The sequence below is a fragment of the Pollicipes pollicipes genome, unplaced genomic scaffold (genome assembly GCF_011947565.3).
Source record: "Pollicipes pollicipes isolate AB1234 unplaced genomic scaffold, Ppol_2.1 Scaffold_3087;HRSCAF=3621_pilon_pilon_pilon, whole genome shotgun sequence".
Taxonomy (NCBI): Eukaryota; Metazoa; Arthropoda; class Thecostraca; order Pollicipedomorpha; family Pollicipedidae; genus Pollicipes; species Pollicipes pollicipes.
This window is the reverse complement of record NW_023596225.1, coordinates 21,867,897-21,884,945: the sequence shown is the minus strand read 5'-3', so window position 1 is coordinate 21,884,945 and position 17,049 is coordinate 21,867,897. Positions and strand designations below refer to the sequence as shown.

Below are 17,049 nucleotides of genomic sequence, written 5' to 3'. Positions count from 1 at the left end.
CAATTCTTCGATTGATCTCTGAACCGATAAAAGACCGGCCATTTGCATAATACAAAAGTCCCTCGCATGAATCAGTCCTTTATGTATTAGGTGGCAGCAAAGGTGTGATCGTGCGGAAAGGAAGCATCGTGCTCTGCACAAGTCATTACTGCTCAGGACGTCCCGCATGATGACGTCCGCGGCTTCAGTGAACCCGCTCCCGCCAACCACAATCGCTGATTTCGAGCTTTCTCCGCACGGCAAGAGCAGATTTTCTCTGAATCTCTCCATGAAATATTGAAGCGCGAATATGCCCGCGTGTGAGCCATATGGTTGAGCTACGTGTTTTATATAGCTTGATTTGACCTGACATATAGCCTCTGGACCCTTTTCTCCAATGTCGTCAGGAGGAAATGTGCGTCCACAGAGCCGGCGCCGGCGTGTGCCAATGTAACTGTTTCGGTGCGTACCAGGGGCACACTAGCATACCACATAAACGGGGTTGGGGATATCGCGTCTTTGATAAGTATTTTTTTGAATCTGAAGCAAACTCAAGGGCAGACCTTTATGAGTCTGCCTGAGTTTGTTCTTGTTCTTGCGGCGACTTCTCATCGTACTTCGTCAACAACTTTTGTAGACTTACCTGTAGGCTGTTTTTGTGGCTTCGCGGCGAAAGGCAAGCCCGGCTGAGACGCCTTGTGCGGCACGAGATGAGCCCGGCTGAGACGCCTTGTGCGACACGGGATGAGCCCGGCTGAGACGCCTTGTGCAGCGAGAGACGAGAGCCCGGCTGAGACGCCTTGTGCAGCGAGGGATAAGAGCCCGGCTGAGACGCCTTGCGCAGCGAGGAGCAAGAGCATGGCTGATACGCCTTGCGCAGCGAGGGACGAGAGCCCGGCTGAGACGCCTTGTGCAGCGAGGGACAAGAGCCTGGCTGAGACGCCTTGTGCAGCGAGGGACAAGAGCCTGGCTGAGACGCCTTGTGCAGCGAGGGACAAGAGCCTGGCTGAGACGCCTTGCGCAGCGAGGGACAAGAGCCTGGCTGAGACGCCTTGTGCAGCGAGGGACAAGAGCCTGGCTGAGACGCCTTGCGCAGCTAGGGACGAGAGCCCGGCTGAGACGCCTTGTACGGCACGGGACGAGTCCATAGGAAGGGCGTAGGAACCTGGTCCCGCTCTTCAGCTTTTTTGCAGTTCGGAAAAGGTTACGTTAGATATGTTCGAATGGCAACTCAAATCGCGAGTTCCAGTATGTCCGCCTGGCCAATATACGTCGGCCGGTCGCATGTCTTGCATATAAATACTTGGAAGATCTTACAGCACAACTTTCAAAACTGTGTTTAATGCTGTCAAAGTTGTTCGGACCTCCGCATGGACCTTCGACCACTAGCTGCAAAAATATCGGCGCCTAGAAAGGGCAATGATCCTGTGAAGGGCCCGGCTACTAAAACTTGACTTTGTATCACTGTTCACCTACGACTCACCCCGCTGGCGAACGAACCCGTCATTATTTAGGCGCGTTCTTTAGTTGAGTTTTACTCCTGTCTGCTGAAAAAGCCACTGAGCTACGATCAGTATCTAAGGACAGGGGTGATCAAAAGCGCGCCGAAAGATCCCGGTCGCATTGGTTGAAATGCTTCGAAGAGTTCTGGTGGGACGTACACGGCCTGCGGCCCCGGTTGTTATCATGTCATCAGCACCGGGTGGTGTTGATAACAACACCTCAACAGGAGGAAGGTACTTCAGATGGTACCGTGTTCGAATACGTGCGGTTTGCCTCGGTGCCGGTTTGCCTCGGTCGATGTGGAGGTCTGCCATCACTGAATGTCTTTTTGATACAATTTTGAACGCCTTTGGCGGCCGAAAATAAAGACAAACATATTTTGATATGTTGCAGTTTGCTGTCAATAACTTTCAAACTTCTAAGCCTGTTGTCGTTGCAGCAAAACACCCAAGCGAAAAACCAGCAATTGTTTTAGGTAGGCCACATCTAACTTTTCCACAATCTTATTGATTGTTTCAAACCTCATAACGGTGGGTCAGCTTCGACAAACCTGGTTCTTAGTGCATACCAAACGCTTTCAGCGCACCTGTCCGCATTTCAGTACCGTTCCGGGTCGAACATACTGATTCTGCACCTGGCGCTGGTGGACGTGTGCCTCAGCGTGGGCACGCTGGTCGCCACGGTGCCCAGCTACGTCAAGGTCAGTGTGTGTGTCCACCTACGTCAAGGTCAGTGTGTGTGTCCAGCGCGGTGTCGACGGGGTCCGGGCGCCGCGCCGGGCCCGCGACTCCGCTGGCCCCGCAGCGAGAGCAGCCGGTACGGGTGGCTGCGACACCAGCGCGGTGGGTCGGTGGGACACGCGCCGATGCATGCTTCCACCTTGAGGTTTCTCGAATACTCGACTCCCCGCATTCACCAGCCTGGCTTCTTTTCTGACAAATCCGCGTCAACTTTGTCGCGGCTTTACGACACACTCAGCTTCTAAGGCTATGTGACGTCACCTGCCTCTCACCCAGCCAGGAGGGGCGAGTCCACGGCTCAGTCGAACCTTACCTCTGGTTTCCCAGCCGCACAGTGACAAATCTGCGCTGGCCTCTCCTCAAAACTTACAAAAATCGACAAGAACTCATCCGCCTCATGCCCGCATGGTGCGGTTCGCGGCGACACTCAGCGGGAGACGCGGAAACGGCGCCTGACTCGGTGCCGACAGCGGCCAAACATGCCGAGAGATGTGCTTCATTGCCATGTCACCTGTTTGCTTATACAAGACCTGTTTTAGCTACAGACGAGATGGGTGCTGGCACAGCTTCAGCACACAGACGGCGCCCTCCACAGCCTTGAAGTATCTCCACGGACGTTTGGACTGCTTTTTAACCTACTTGCCCATCGATCAGCAAAATGTATTGCAGATTGTTTTTAGGCGCACTCTAACTACCCTGCCAAATGCTTACCATGCCTGCCAAATCTGCCAGCCAGGAAATTATCGCTGCTTTCCATCGCTTAACGAAATAACGCCCAAACACTTGTACCCAATAGCACTTTGACTTAAACGGCATCAGAGGACAAGCAGGAAGTCGCCGACCACGCCTCCGCGTCGTTCGTACCCATGTCCTGGAAACCGGTCATCACAGAGTACGGACCACTTGCCAGTAGTCTTAAGAGGTAACAGCATGTAGTGAGGGCAGTGTTAATTAAAACCCGAGTCAAATGCTTCCATAGCGTGCACAGGTGCCATAACCCGTAATCTTTCGGCCCGGCTGATGAGGCCCCCAAACCCAGCGGCGCACAACAGCCGTGGCACGATATTAAGGACGTAGAGTTGTAGCCATCATACGTCTGCTTTCCAAGTCGAAGTCAATACATGTGCAGCTTCCATTGCTGTTTTTCAAATGCCTTTTGAGTTCTTTGGGCCTTAAAGTGCACCCAGATGCTTCAGTAAAGGAAAATGACCGCCGATGCCAGCTATGTTGCAGCTCCTAGTTATGAACGTTGCTCTGGGCTTTCACACTGGCGTGCTCTGCAGATATTCTAAAAATGAAACCATTGCCCGTGGTCTGATTGTCCGTGGCAGCGTACTTCCCTGAGAGCTAACCCGATCAGTCTTATGGCTGCAACCTTTGCAGGCTCCTGCACACTATGCTGATTGTATTAAAGTTATATGTATATATATATATATATATATATATATATATATATGTACATATATATATAGCTAAAAATATAGCATTGTCTTCTGTCACATTGTTATCAGATTGCTACATTGTCTAATCTGTGCAATGACCTGCAAAGGGCTACAACTATGCCCGCTATTGTTACCTCGGCTCAGCGCTTCCGACCGCAACGAATGAATGAACTAAAGATGCATAAAACAGCGATGACTGTCGGCGATTACTGGACGTGCGCTTCCAACGTTTAACCTGAATTATTCGGGGGAGGCGGCTGGGCGGTCGACGTCGCGAAAAAGAAAATTCATAAGTATTAGGGCAAGCTTGATGTTTGAACGGAAGAGTGTACAAAATGATAACAAAATGTGTCGTAAATACAGCCGATGAATGCGCGCGTGTGGCGATACAAATTTTGGCAGGATCCTGGCGATGGTCTCGACAACATCGTGTTGCATTTGGCACCATTTTGCCGAATCCCGACATGCCAGGCTGACGAGGTGATAACGGCGCAAAGGCGCGTCGCACAGTCCCCTGTTAGCCACATGAACCACAGACCGTACATTAGCTGGCATTTTGAAGTTGAATTTACGCCTCCAACGGCTCTGGTTGCCGAGATGTGTCACAACACGTGGAAAATACGGGTCGCTCCGACCCGCGGCTGCCGAGATGTGACCGCGATTTCGAACGGCTGCCCGCCGGTTAGCGCGGCTCGGCTTTTCCGCCCGTCATTGCAAAACCAAAGGGCTGAAATGCAATTTGTGGCGCGCCATGCGCTACTCGTTATTTGCTCGGGCACAAAATTGGCCGTGGCATGTTGTCACCTGCGCACGTGCATCTTGTCAAATGTTCGCTTTTGAGCAGCCCGCCGTTCGATCTGCACACGGTTCAACAGGAAAAAAACGCGAAACAGATAGTTCAAGTCTAAATATTTGTTAGATATCTTTATATTTTCACGCATTTTCCCCGCGTTTTATACATATTTTTGATAATGCCATATTCAGAGCATAAGTTGCATATCCACACACATACGAGCGCGCGCGCACGCGCAGTTGCCTGTCGAAGCGCGTATGCATACAGCGGGCCCAAACCATTTTCACAGGCCCGGTGGTCAGAGGACTGTTTTTTGGCGCATAGCGAGACCGTGCCCTCGGTTTGGGTCACCAGACCGGGGAGTATTTGAAGACCGACCATGCCCGTAAACCGACCGCCGCGCGCGCTGGTTGGCGCCGCGTTAGTGCCACGGTAGGACGATCGATCACTCCCCAGTTGCTGCCATCTCTGGGTAGGAACCGTTTGAGGAAAATCCTACCGAAGTTGACTTGAACCACTGGCATCACACCTGTTTTGGCTCGCGCACTATCCAACTTTGTTAGCAAGGTGGTCTGCTGGTTTGGTGTTAGCTGTCTATGGACGACCGTCGCCGCCGCTCCGATGACACCGCTCCGCGCATGCCCGGCAGGAGGACTGGCTGGATGGCAAGGTGGAGTGTGCCTTGTACGGCGGCCTCACCCTGCTCCTGCACGCAGTCGTCTTATGGACCATCTGCGGCCTCAACTACGACAAGTTCTCCGCCATTTGCGTGCCGCTCTCCTACAACGACTCGGTCACCAAGTGGAAGACGCTGGCGGCGCTGGCCGCCTGCTGGACGCTGTCGGCTGGCTGCGTGCTGCTGCCGCTCGCGGCCGGCCTCTCGTTCCGGCCGCGCGTCGGACTCTGCCTGCCGCAGTTCCGCCGATTCGCCGACGGTATCTTCGGCATCCTGTACGTGTGCTGCATGCTGCTGCTGCCGGCCGCGCTCATAGTCTTCTTCAACGTGCGCATCCTGATCGTGGCGCGGACACAACGCAGCCGTATCGTGTCGGCCATCGTGTCGGCGGTGACGATGAACGCCAGGCTGGCCGTGCCGCAGACGGGCATCGAGTGCGCGCAGCGCAGCCGCTCACCGCTCGGCACCACCATCAACGTGCTGCTGCCGCTGCTGCTCATGTACGTGCCGTTCGGCAGCGTGGTGGCGTGGGAGAGCGTGGCAGGCCGTGTCGTGGACGAGCGGTTCGTGTTCGTGGCGCACCTGCTGCTCTGTCTGAGCCCGCTGCATGGGCTCATCTACGGCTGCCGCAGCAAGAACCTGCGCCGCATCTTCAAGAACTTTGTGCGCAAGCAGCTGTACAAGTCCGAGATGCAGCTGGAGATCCAGGCGCGCGGGCCGCGCACCTGCTTGCAGCGGCCGTCTATCGCCACGCAGCTGACCATGCAGCTGCCCAAGCAGCTGCAGCGGCGGCTGTCGGACGCCTTCATGAAGGCTCCGAGCCGGCGGCGGCGGCGGCGGCGGCGACGGCGGCACCACACACGGCTGCGGCGCCAGGCGTCCGAGCTGACCTGGGCGCAGATGTCTCAGCAGCTGGAGCCGCGCGAGCCGCACCGCGCCCGCTCCACGGACGCCATCGGCGCCGACTCGGACAGCTCGTCCGGCTCGCCGGTGGCCGAGCACTCGCCGGCCAGCCTGGCGCTGGGCGCCGCCGGCCTCGCCGCGCGTGCCTTCCGCTTCCCAGCGCCACGGCCGCCGGCGCGCGCTCCGCTGCCCATCCCGCACGACGAGGAGGCGGCGCGCGCGGCGCGCGGTCTGCTGACGGGCGAGGCGGCGCGCCGCCGCGTCACGCGCTCGCTCTCGGGCCGCCTGCACCGTTCGACCTCGTCCTCGCCGGCGGAGGCGGCGGAGGGGCCGCGCGCGCCGCCGGCCACGCCGCCCTCAAGCTCCGACTCGGGCAGCCGCGTCTGGCTGCATAAGCCGGCCGACACGTCGTCGGAGGGCGGCGGCTCGCTGTCCGAGCAGGCGGAGGGTCGGCCGGTCCGCGCCGGTCGCCTCTGGTCCGGTCAGAGCAGCGCCAGCCTGGCGGCCGAGTCGGCCTGGCAGGAGCTGGCGCCCCGGCGGCCGCCGGTGCTGCGCGCCTACTCGGTCGAGCCGCAGATGGTGTGATGGCGGGCGGGGAGCGCAGGAGCGGGCGGGGAGGGAGGAGTGACGGACACTGCTCCGTGCTGCTACTCAGGCTGTAGCCGCGGGGCCAGACACGCGTTGGGCAGTCTTGGAACGGGCGCTCGTGGGCGCTGGCGTTACGGGGCACCTGGCAGCTCTCGAACCGTAACGGTGCAGTGAGTCCCCTCTGAGGCCATCATTCGGCCGTCTCAGCCATGAGCTCTTCCTAGCACGCGTCCGACACAGTTTGTTGGATTCATGCCACGTCCACCCTCAAATTGCATCGGCCCGTCCAAAATACGGCTTATGCTCCCGACCAAAATTTCTCATCTAGATGAAAAGGCGACCGACTGATGTGGTTGGCACGATTTCAAAAGCCACCAGCATGCCTCCACTCTTCCCTGGCGTCAGCAGTAGCGGCAGGGTGACGCCCACGCGCCGTCCCGCTGCGTGGACCCCTTCCCGTGCACGGGCGTCATGAGCGAGCTGGCTGGGGTGAGGCAAGGTGACAACAGGGCCAGTGTTCCAATCCTCCCCGGAGTTCGCCGGGGCGTAAGCACGGTGACCAGTGTGCCAAATCGTTGCCGAGGTTGTGAAGAGGGAGGGCGAGACTTCATATGAATGACCACGCCTGACGCTGGATTCATGGTTTTGCTGCGCGTGGTCGTAGGCCGCACGGGGCCAGGGATTTGCCCATGGGGCGTGCGGGGCTGATGCTCCGTACTGGAGAACTAGGGACACACTCGTCACTTGAGTCAATATTTGTAAAGACTGGCTGATTTCGGCTAAGCTAAGCTTATCAAAAGCGTTCTCGCGAAGTTCCAAAGCGCGGGCTGTTGGTGGAATCAGCAACCGGTTTTTGTTTGTTTTTTTTTCTCACTCATAGCTAATGAATCCGTCGCAACTTTCAGTGCGTTCCCACGATATATCTCTTAGAGTTTCCAGCCTGTGCTCATTACTCTATGCTATGGATCGAACAGTATCGTGAACGTCAACTTTTAAATGTTTTATTTGAACTGAACGAATTCGATTTAGTCTGAATCGAATAACATCCGAACACATCAGTTTTCGAACATTATGAATTAATATGACGCACACATACTTTGGGGTTTTACCAGCCATGCTGTTTAGACGTTATGCAGATGCTGATCATTTGTTGCGTGCCCATGGAGTACCAAAGACCTTTGGCTGTTCACATATAGCCGAAAAATCCGTCGCTCCGCCAGAAAGTATCATACTCGGCGCCAACTAGCCTAACTTTCGGATCATTTCACAGCTCTTTCACTTCGGAAATTGGTTCGTATAGCTTATAAAGAGCGGTCTTGCAGCATCCAAAAATCATGCCAAACGTTCGGTGGTTCAATTTTGTGCATATCTCGTGCAATAGTTCATGGTTGATCGCCGCACTGCACCACTGCGAGCAGTACGTCTACACAGTCACGCCTGCTCGCAGTTTCTTTTCTTCTGAAAATCCATGCTTGCGTTGCGTGTGACTTCATGGATGCTTGTTCCGCTTTTCAGCAGTTTTGCCATTCAAACTATGTTCTTGTGCGCAAACATTTCAGTGCTTGGGCGGGTTCATGAATGCGTGTTTTTCACTCGTGCACGTGGGAAATTAATCGATATGTGTCGCACGCTCTAATGCGCTGATACTTTACTGACCTGTTAAGATCCAAGCGGATACAAAATTGCCGCTATGTAACGATTCACCTCAGGCGCAGCATCTCTGTATCGTAAAATTATTCAGTTGAAGTTCAGTACCTTGGTGTTTGAGTTACACGTGGCAGGTCAACACTTTTCCTGGTGGCGAGCTGCTCTGTTTAAACTTGCAAAAATGTGGTCGCTAAGGTAAAGGTCGTGTCTAACGAATATCCTGCTCACGTAGCTCAGTAAAATATTCAACCTTCGGGTCACTTCCGAGTTCGAGCGGTTCAAAGTAACCACTAAGCTTCGTGCTTGGAACGAAAGTCACTAGGTAGGAAACGAATTTCACAAGATCAGTGGGAAACAGGACAATTTTAATGCCGTTGAATTCTCCTGCTGTCCACATGACAAGCTGATCATTACCCGAAGTACTTTTTAGGCCGAGGTAAGTAAGAGGTATTATTTTTGTGTTCATTTTGAAACTGTGCGTGTTCCCAGCTAACGAGGAAACGTTAAGTGGCACAACAAAACCTAAAGCCTTTTTGAACTTCCCTATCTGTTGAGGAGAGCTTAAGAGACAGCTATAAGCCAAGGGTTACTGGAATTGAAGCGTACCCAAGTCATGTTATGAACTGACTGGTACAGCCATGACGTTTTGTTTATTATGATACCAGGAAAACCAATTGTGCAGTGTGTGAAGAACGGACATGGGAACGGAGTAGGCTTCAGCTTCGGCTTCTTCGATAACGGGTTAGGTTTTGTATCATTTTTTTAACAGCTGGTTTCGGGCTGAGCTTCGGTTTGAAATAAAGTGAATTGTTGCTCTGGAGTTTCATGCTGGGTCTTTTTGCAATCTTGAGCTAATAGTTTTGGCTTCGTCGTGCTGATTTTTTTTTCTCTCACTACAGTTGTGAATTTACTTTACAGAAAACTGTGTTGTTGGCACGTCACCCCAATATACCTCACACTTCTCAAGGCTGCTACACATAGTTCACTGAAAGTTCAAAAACTAACCGGCCATTTCCAGGACCAGCCAAACTATCCGAAACAGTTCGTTGATACTAACATATGATGACAATAATCCGAAAAGGTACTCCATTTATAATCCTAACACCCCATTTAATTCGCTCTGCAGAACCTTGATTATATTTTCTGATCCATGCGTGTTTCACAAAACGCGAAAGCAGTCTTGGTTTCGAAAAACAACGTCGCCTGCCAAATTCCACATCGACTTCCGTCCCGTCAATTTAAACTGATGGGCTCTGCTTCGGCCTCGCATGTACAAAGTTGTAAGCCACTGGCTTCTTAGTCGGCCTGCTCTTTTCAAACCAAAAAGCTACTGGCTTTTACTTCTGCTTCGCAGTTCCAAACCTCAAAGCCACCAGCTTTGTTTTCGCCTTAGGCCCCGGCATCATGGCATTGTCTCAGCTTCGGATTTGAGTTCGCCTCCAGGCCTCGCGACGAGCCAGGTGGTAACGAATATGACAATTCTCACTTGTCACCAGGAAGAGCATGACAGTCTTGGTTATGACAGTCAGATGTAACTGGAAACTGATGCAAATATGTCCATAGGGCCAATACCATAAAAGTCCACTTTTTCTACCATATAGTAGACAGAGGCTCGCTGTCGAGGCCCGCGAACTGCATTGTATAACGTATCTCTAGTTAATGATTGGGCCATTCCGAACAGTCGTAGTTCAGGAAATGCATGAATGCATGATTAATTACGCTTTTGGCGACTCATCAGAGCGCTCCATGAAATTTGATTATTTGCAGTGGACAGTGACCGAAGTGAACTAAAATGCATGTTCATGGGGTTTGCACGGACAAATTTGATTCGGCGTAGCACAGCCTGTTTTCTTTTAGACCGCTTATGAGAGGTGAGCTTTGTCACCTCCGATCGATTACTGGCGCATCGGCGGGTTGAACAGTGTTAGCTTAATATAGCGATTGGCACACGGATTGGCGTGGCACGTGGACGGATGTTTTAGGTCCCTTGATTGTGACCTTCGGGTCAAATAAGGTCAAACATGGCCAAACTCAAGATCGGCGTCCGAATTTTTCTCAGGCCTGCATATGTAATCACCTTTAACCTTGATTTTTCTGCTGAGCTGAATGTCACTGGTGCAAATTTCAGATAATTAATCTTGTGTGACCTTCGGAAGGTCACAGTTACCCAGAAAACTGCAATTCCTTATTTTTTAGATACAATAAGCGACAAAGTTTACGCTAAGGGAAGTTCCTAAAAACAAAAAGTTGACTACAGTCCTCATAGGCTAGTGACCTCTTCTAAGCTTCATTACGCTCAAAATAACATTCGTTGACCTTTCGGTGATAAAGAATTGAAAGGAGAGTTAACACTTTAACAATGTCTGCAAACCCCACGAAATAAGGTTTGCAGAAAGAAGCGACTGGTTTGTACCTCGACCTGACCATACCTTGCCCAAGTGCAGTCGAATTAGTTATGGTTGTAAAGTGAATTGTCTAGTTGTCAAAGGAGCCGTCTCAAAGATGCACGACTTCGTCCAGCACTCCGCTATCGCATCAGAGTGAATTATTCACCAGGATTTGCGTTCGCTGACAGGCATGACCTTATTTTGACTAAAGGTCAGCGACCGTACGAGGTAACTTTAACTTGCTTGTACCAAAATATTTTATATTTGATAGGCTATGTCCATGGCACGTTTGATATGGCTAAACTGGGCCGCTCGAAAGTTATTTTGGAGAAACCATTAGAGGTCAAACGGGCTCCCACCGGAGCGCGTGTTAAACGGTCCAAAAGTCTGGGACCCATAGTTTGTGCTCACACAAGTGCAACTCACTCTCATGTAGCCGCTTAAAATCGTCGGTATGCGGCATCTGAGCCCCAGTGGGTAGCCGGCCACACGCTCTGGATCATGCTCGATACTGTTCAGATTGGCTGTTCTCTCCTCTGTCAAATTGGGCGGTTTCGTGTCACTCCGTGCGGTCTCAGTCACTACATCGAATGGGGAAGGCTGTAGTTCGTTCAAATTAGAATATTGCTCGAAAAATTTGACTCATTTATCAGCCGTTACGACAATGCCTTGCAATGTGCCCACCACAACTTCAAAGAATGGCGCGCCATAATGCGCATAGCTGCATCAAGCAGTGCTCGTCTTCGCTCGTCAAAAAGACATGGCGCCGTCAAAGCAACCAGCGAGCGCAGGCTCCGTTTCGCGAAATGATTGATTGATGAAATGATGATTTGGACGAATGGAGCCTTTAAAATGCTAGTCAGTTGTGAATGCATGGCACTCCAGTCAAATGTCCCATGATGTGCACTGTTGATTTGACAGTTGAAAGGTTTTTGCGATTTAAAGGCTATTGTTCAGAAGTCAGAGGGCCATATGTACAAACCATGTGCACGATTTAAGCTAAATACCTATTGATCAGGTTTGCAATTCCCATTCACCAGTGGCCTATCGGAAAAACACAGACATCCGAAAAACCGAGCTGCCACCGCCATATGACTGACGATGTTGCTAATCTCGCTACCTTTCTATCTTTTAGCCATTTGACGCACAGTCTCTTAGCAGACATCATCACTCAACACGCTCCAGCGTCGTGACTGGGAAAGGTCCAGAAAAGGTTCAGAAAAGGCCCAGAAAAGGTCATTTTGGGTAACTGAGAGCCGTTTCAGCCAACGGGAAACCTCCTCGTCGCTTGGGGGACTCTTGTTCATTTGATGACCTTTTTAGACCTGGATGCTGCTTCGATGCCTCAGGGCAACTTGTGGTGTTTAACTAGCCCATCAGGCGTCTTCAATGCTAATTCAGTGTTATGACCATCGGCACTAGGGACCTCCCGCTACCCCTAGGGAGGAGGTACTACTCCAAAAATCCTTCTTTCTTGGCTACACCTTCGTCACAATTTGTGTTTTGTTATCAGTAGTACGCAACCTTCGTATGTGCGTATATACGTATCGCATATATACATACATACCGTGCTTGAAAACGCCTTTGAAAATCTCTGGATACCGCAAGGTTGGCCAAGGATCCACCAAGTGAGTGTCAGCAGCTTCGAATGTGACTGGTGTACACATTCCATCGTTTTGGCTGACAACCATTGGAACGTGGGTGGAAAACGGGATTTCGTGGTATTGTGCAAGAGTCATTTGGTCAATCAAAAGGTACAGTCCACGCAATATTTTGTGATGACTTCTTGCATACTTTACACGTACACTTATCGTGGCTTGTATCTCATTGTCTGACAAAGGCTTTTAATTGTCATATCATTACATTTCCTGTTACGAGATGATGCGCATTGCATGTGTAGCTCGTGCAAAAGTAGGGACATCACGAAGCCCGTAAGTTCCAGAACTGCGCACGCAGGTCTACGCATAGGGGAGTAATCATGGTGTTTCAAGGCGCTTTTGAAGCGGGACGTTGCAAGTAAAGACAAAGCGGCCAGTTTTGCGCCACAGCGAGTCCTTGGCGCTGTGGGTTAGTGGTAAGTACAGGCCCATGACCGCATTGCCCGAGTTCCTCTGCGTGGTGCGGATAACGCGCGCAACGCAAGTGCTCTGCAACCCATGTCACGAAAAAAGGCGTGAGCAGGGTTTCTGATTTTGCGGATGTCCGGCACGATCGGTACAGTCAAAATCAAAGGCGATAGCAAAATATCAAAGCACTCATCTGATACATATCGATGTTTCCTACCAGCAGTCTTTACATTACACCGATAACGGATGTTTTTTAATTGACGCGTTGCCTAGTGTCCCGAATGCTTCGTAATGAGTGTCGCACGATACGACCTTTGCGGCTTGTTGGTGTATGAGCGTACAAATATGAAGTCGACGGCTAGTGTCCAGTGACCGAGGTCTTGACGTGTATGCCGTGTGCCATGTGATAGCGCCATGGCGGCGTCCGAGCGCTGGTTCACGTTTCCTGTCTCTGTGATGTGGTGTTACACGTACGTACGTTGGTGTTTCGCTGTGCGTCGGGCGGCTGAGAGCCGCGCCCGCCGCGGTCGTCGGTCCGAGATCCGGTCCGAGCACCCGGACGGCCCGAGGTCCGGTCCGGGCCAACGGACGGTCCCAGGTCCGGTCCGGGCGCCCGGCCGGCCCGAGCGACTCACGCCCGTCTGATCTTTCCGGAGTGTCTGCGCCGACCGTCGCGACCCTCGCCCTCTCCGTCGGCACCGCGTGCGACTGTCGCGTCCGGTCCGTCACTGACGCCGCGCGCGTGTCCCTCTGACGTCATTGTGACATCAGCGACAGGTTCCCGCCCCCCGCGCGTTCTGTCGGTCACTGCTGCCGTGTACGTCACCGTGGCGGCGGCGGCCGCCGCGGCGGCGGCAGTGGCTCACTTCTGTGGCGTGGGCGGCGCACTGGCCGGCTGTCGGCGGCCGGAGTGCGGGGCGGCCGGCGCGCACCGGCCAGCTGGGTCAGGTCATCGCCCTGCGCTGGATCGGGACACCGCTGGCTCGTCAGGCCCCGGCCGCCGGCCTGCTTCCACTGTCGCACCGGTCCGACCGGTACCGACGGCGACGCAGCTGTTCGTTGTTGTGCAGGCGGGATGTCGTGGCTAGCTGCAGGGCTGGCGCAATACACGGTGTCATAGGGCCGACCGGAGTCTTTATGGCGGGCAGGTCAGAGAGCGCGACAGCAACGACGAACCACGAGGTGGTAACGCGAGTTTTGGTGGTTTGCCATCTTGAAGCGAGAGTGCGTGATGGCGACCGAAGCGCACGATACATCTGGGAGTCGGTGGCCTTGGGCGGGGATCAACAGAAGGCTACAAATGTTGAAGAATATTGGATGTGATCGGTTGAAGCTCAAGTACCGACCAGAGCAGGCAAAGCTGTCACATTGCCAGTGATACGACTAAGGTCGGAAAGGCGACGCAATCCTTACGCCGCCGTGATCGCTTACAGCTTGCAGTCACATGCCATTCGCTCGTGACCTCGCCATTCTTGGCATGGTGACGTCTCACTAATGAAATTCATAAGCGAACCTCGTAGCGTTTTACCATAACGCCTATACACCTCTCTCAAGCTATCTTATGGTGAGGACCTTTTAGTCTCGAGAGCGTTCCTCTTTCATCCCCCATACATTTAACCAGAAGGACACGGGTCCCTGTTTCAAGTTGACTTTGCGTCTTTATTTGCATTGAAGGTGCCTTGTCAGTGCAATTAGCTGCTTGCATTTGCCTCCAGGTTGACATTGGCGCTCTCCCATCTGCATGCGAGTTTTCCTAGAAAACGCTATCCAAAGATTACAAACCTTGTTGACCTTGAAATGCATATGCCCGCTTCACAACTAAATGGCTGGAGTCGGCACTAGTAGTAAGTCATCATAGGTGGAACAGTGTTGTGGCTTACCAAATTGACAGATTCTAAAGCATTTTTTGCCTGTTTTAGAAGCTAATTCGGGCACGGAAACATGTCTATAAGTACAAGTGCAAAAGCGATCGACTGCGTGACTACGGCTGAGTATGGGCATGGCGGTCAACAAACTTGGAGTTTCTCAGGAACAGGAAACGCTCCCAGAGCCTCCAGTATTTTCTGGCTGGCACTGAGGGTGACATTTATGCCGGTGGCTATGGCTTGGGTGGTTACTGACGCGGGTCACGACCTCATGCAAGCCCTCCAGCAGCCTGTGAATTCCTTTTAATCAGTTAGTCCTGCTGTCTACTAGCCTCCTAACGAGGTTTGAGGATTGCTTTGAGGTTTGATTTCTAATAAAAAAATAATTATTTCTCGCTTGACGGACAAAGACGTGCCTTATCCCCCTCCCCATCTGAGGTGTGTCTTGACAACATGTCTTTATCGAAACGAATAGCGGAAATGTCTTCTGTGAACGAATAGCAGAAGTCTTCTGCTATTCGTTTTGGTAAAGGCGTGTTGCCGAAATAGCAGCACACCTGTATCACCATTCTCCTGGTTTGTATTCGAGGAATAAGGCTATAAATATTGTCTTATCTTTGTGAATAATGTTCCTCGAACACGCACTTGACAACCTACGTAGCTCTTACACTTCCTGACAATTTGCTAGCATCTTGTTCGGAAGGGGCCTCACACTATGACTGACTTGTAACGGTCATGCCAGTCAGGTTTCCCGCTAAATTAATAATGCAGCTGGCTGGCAGTTCAACTATGTGACTTGTTTGTTTTGCACATAAAAACGATACTGACGTCTTTGATGTCAGGAATTACTGCACCTGAGTGGGGGAGGTCCAGCGATCAGAGGCCAAGCCAGGTCCAAATTGCTCTTTTATCTGTAATTTGTAACCCGCAGTTACAGGAATGATTTGTCATAATCCATAACATCAACGTCCTTTTGACGAGCGTCGTGAAACCAATCGTAGGGACCCTAGGATCGCGGTCAAGCTGGGTCCGGTAAATGCAAAATAAGCAAGTACCGATATGCGTAGTCTTAGCAATCTTTGGTGCAAACGTGTTGTACTGACGATTGTTCGTTGTTTTGAACACGTTAAGCTCACGAGTACTTGCACGCAAAGATTACCGGTCCTCTAAATGTCAACCAAAGTAGTGACCTTCGATTGTATTGGCCATCTGACCCGTCCTGCCATTACCGGTGACTACAGTCGCAAGATGTGTCTAGCACAGATCGAGGGACCCCAGTCCTGCCCCTCATTACGTAATATCCGCACAATGGTTTTCATTGCAATAGGTGAGACTCGATTTGAGACCCTGTGATCTCGACCTGACCTGACTGAAGTCTTTAGCATATGTTTTCAATATCAGCCAGCTGAATGAGTTCGTCATATGAAGTTGAATGTGGTTTGTTGCGTAGTAGTAAAATGTTTTTTATCACAGGACAAAGAGGGTAATGCTCGATCTAATAAGTAATTTTTACCCGCCAAATTGAATTGCATATAATCCGCAATGTTGCATGCGAAAAGGAAAATCATATTACAAATACAACAATTTTTGTTAATCCGATGATCGAAAGCTAAGATATGCGTGCGCAGCAATGCAAAGCAGGCGTGATCTCAACCAGCTTCCTCGATCTCAGGGGTTACAAATTGGCCCAAAAAGCAAGTTATTATGGTTAGATAGTTGACGTGAAACACTGCATTGGTGTTCGCTTATTACCCTACCTTGTTCGGATTATCACTGCCGGCGGTCGCAAATATGATGTACAAATGAGAGAGAGAGATAGAGAGAGAGAGAGAGAGAGAGAGAGAGAGAGAGAGAGAGAGAGAGAGAGAGAGAGAGAGAGAGAGAGGAGAGAGAAAGAGAGGGAGAGAGAGAGAGAGAAGAGATAGAGATAGAGAGAGAGAGAGAAGAGAGAGAGAGAGATATATATATATATATATATATATATATATATATATATATATATATATATATATATATATATATATATATAGAACTATACATATACAAATACGATGCATCTTGTACGTAATGATATTATTATGTCTGGTTTGAGAGCTTACTCATTCACCAAGGCCAACAACACCAGCATTTCTAAAATCGGATGGCAGCGAAGAACACGCTGGCGTATACGGCGTGGCTTTTTGCTCCTTAGTCGGCCAGAACATTGTGCCTTATTTATGACATGGCCGTTAAGACCATTTGGGTGACCTGAAAGGTCGTCCAGTGATTTACTGCCCCAAAGCGGGGATCTGGATGATTAAGACAACTAACAGGACCCCGCTTTTTCCGACGGCGTGGTCCAAATGGTTATAGTGGGACCTGTCAAGCCTCCGCTCGTCGGACGCGGGTGTGAAAACGACACCGCCAGGCGAAGTGTAGGAACGATTGATAAGGATTGTACAAGCTAGCAAGCAACGTTTC

At 51.5% G+C, this 17,049-nt stretch overlaps 1 protein-coding gene across 1 annotated transcript in view; it reads left to right on the top strand.

Annotated features, from left to right (window-relative positions):
• LOC119089878 (rhodopsin) overlaps window positions 1–17,049 on the top strand; it is a 93,164-nt gene that overhangs the window by 35,788 nt on the left and 40,327 nt on the right. The window contains exons 3-6 of the mRNA XM_037212684.1: window positions 2,084–2,182; window positions 5,107–5,946; window positions 6,010–6,110; window positions 6,414–6,517. Of these exons, the coding sequence (XP_037068579.1) occupies window positions 2,084–2,182; window positions 5,107–5,946; window positions 6,010–6,110; window positions 6,414–6,517 (1,144 nt within the window). The remainder of the gene's footprint in view (window positions 1–2,083; window positions 2,183–5,106; window positions 5,947–6,009; window positions 6,111–6,413; window positions 6,518–17,049) is intronic.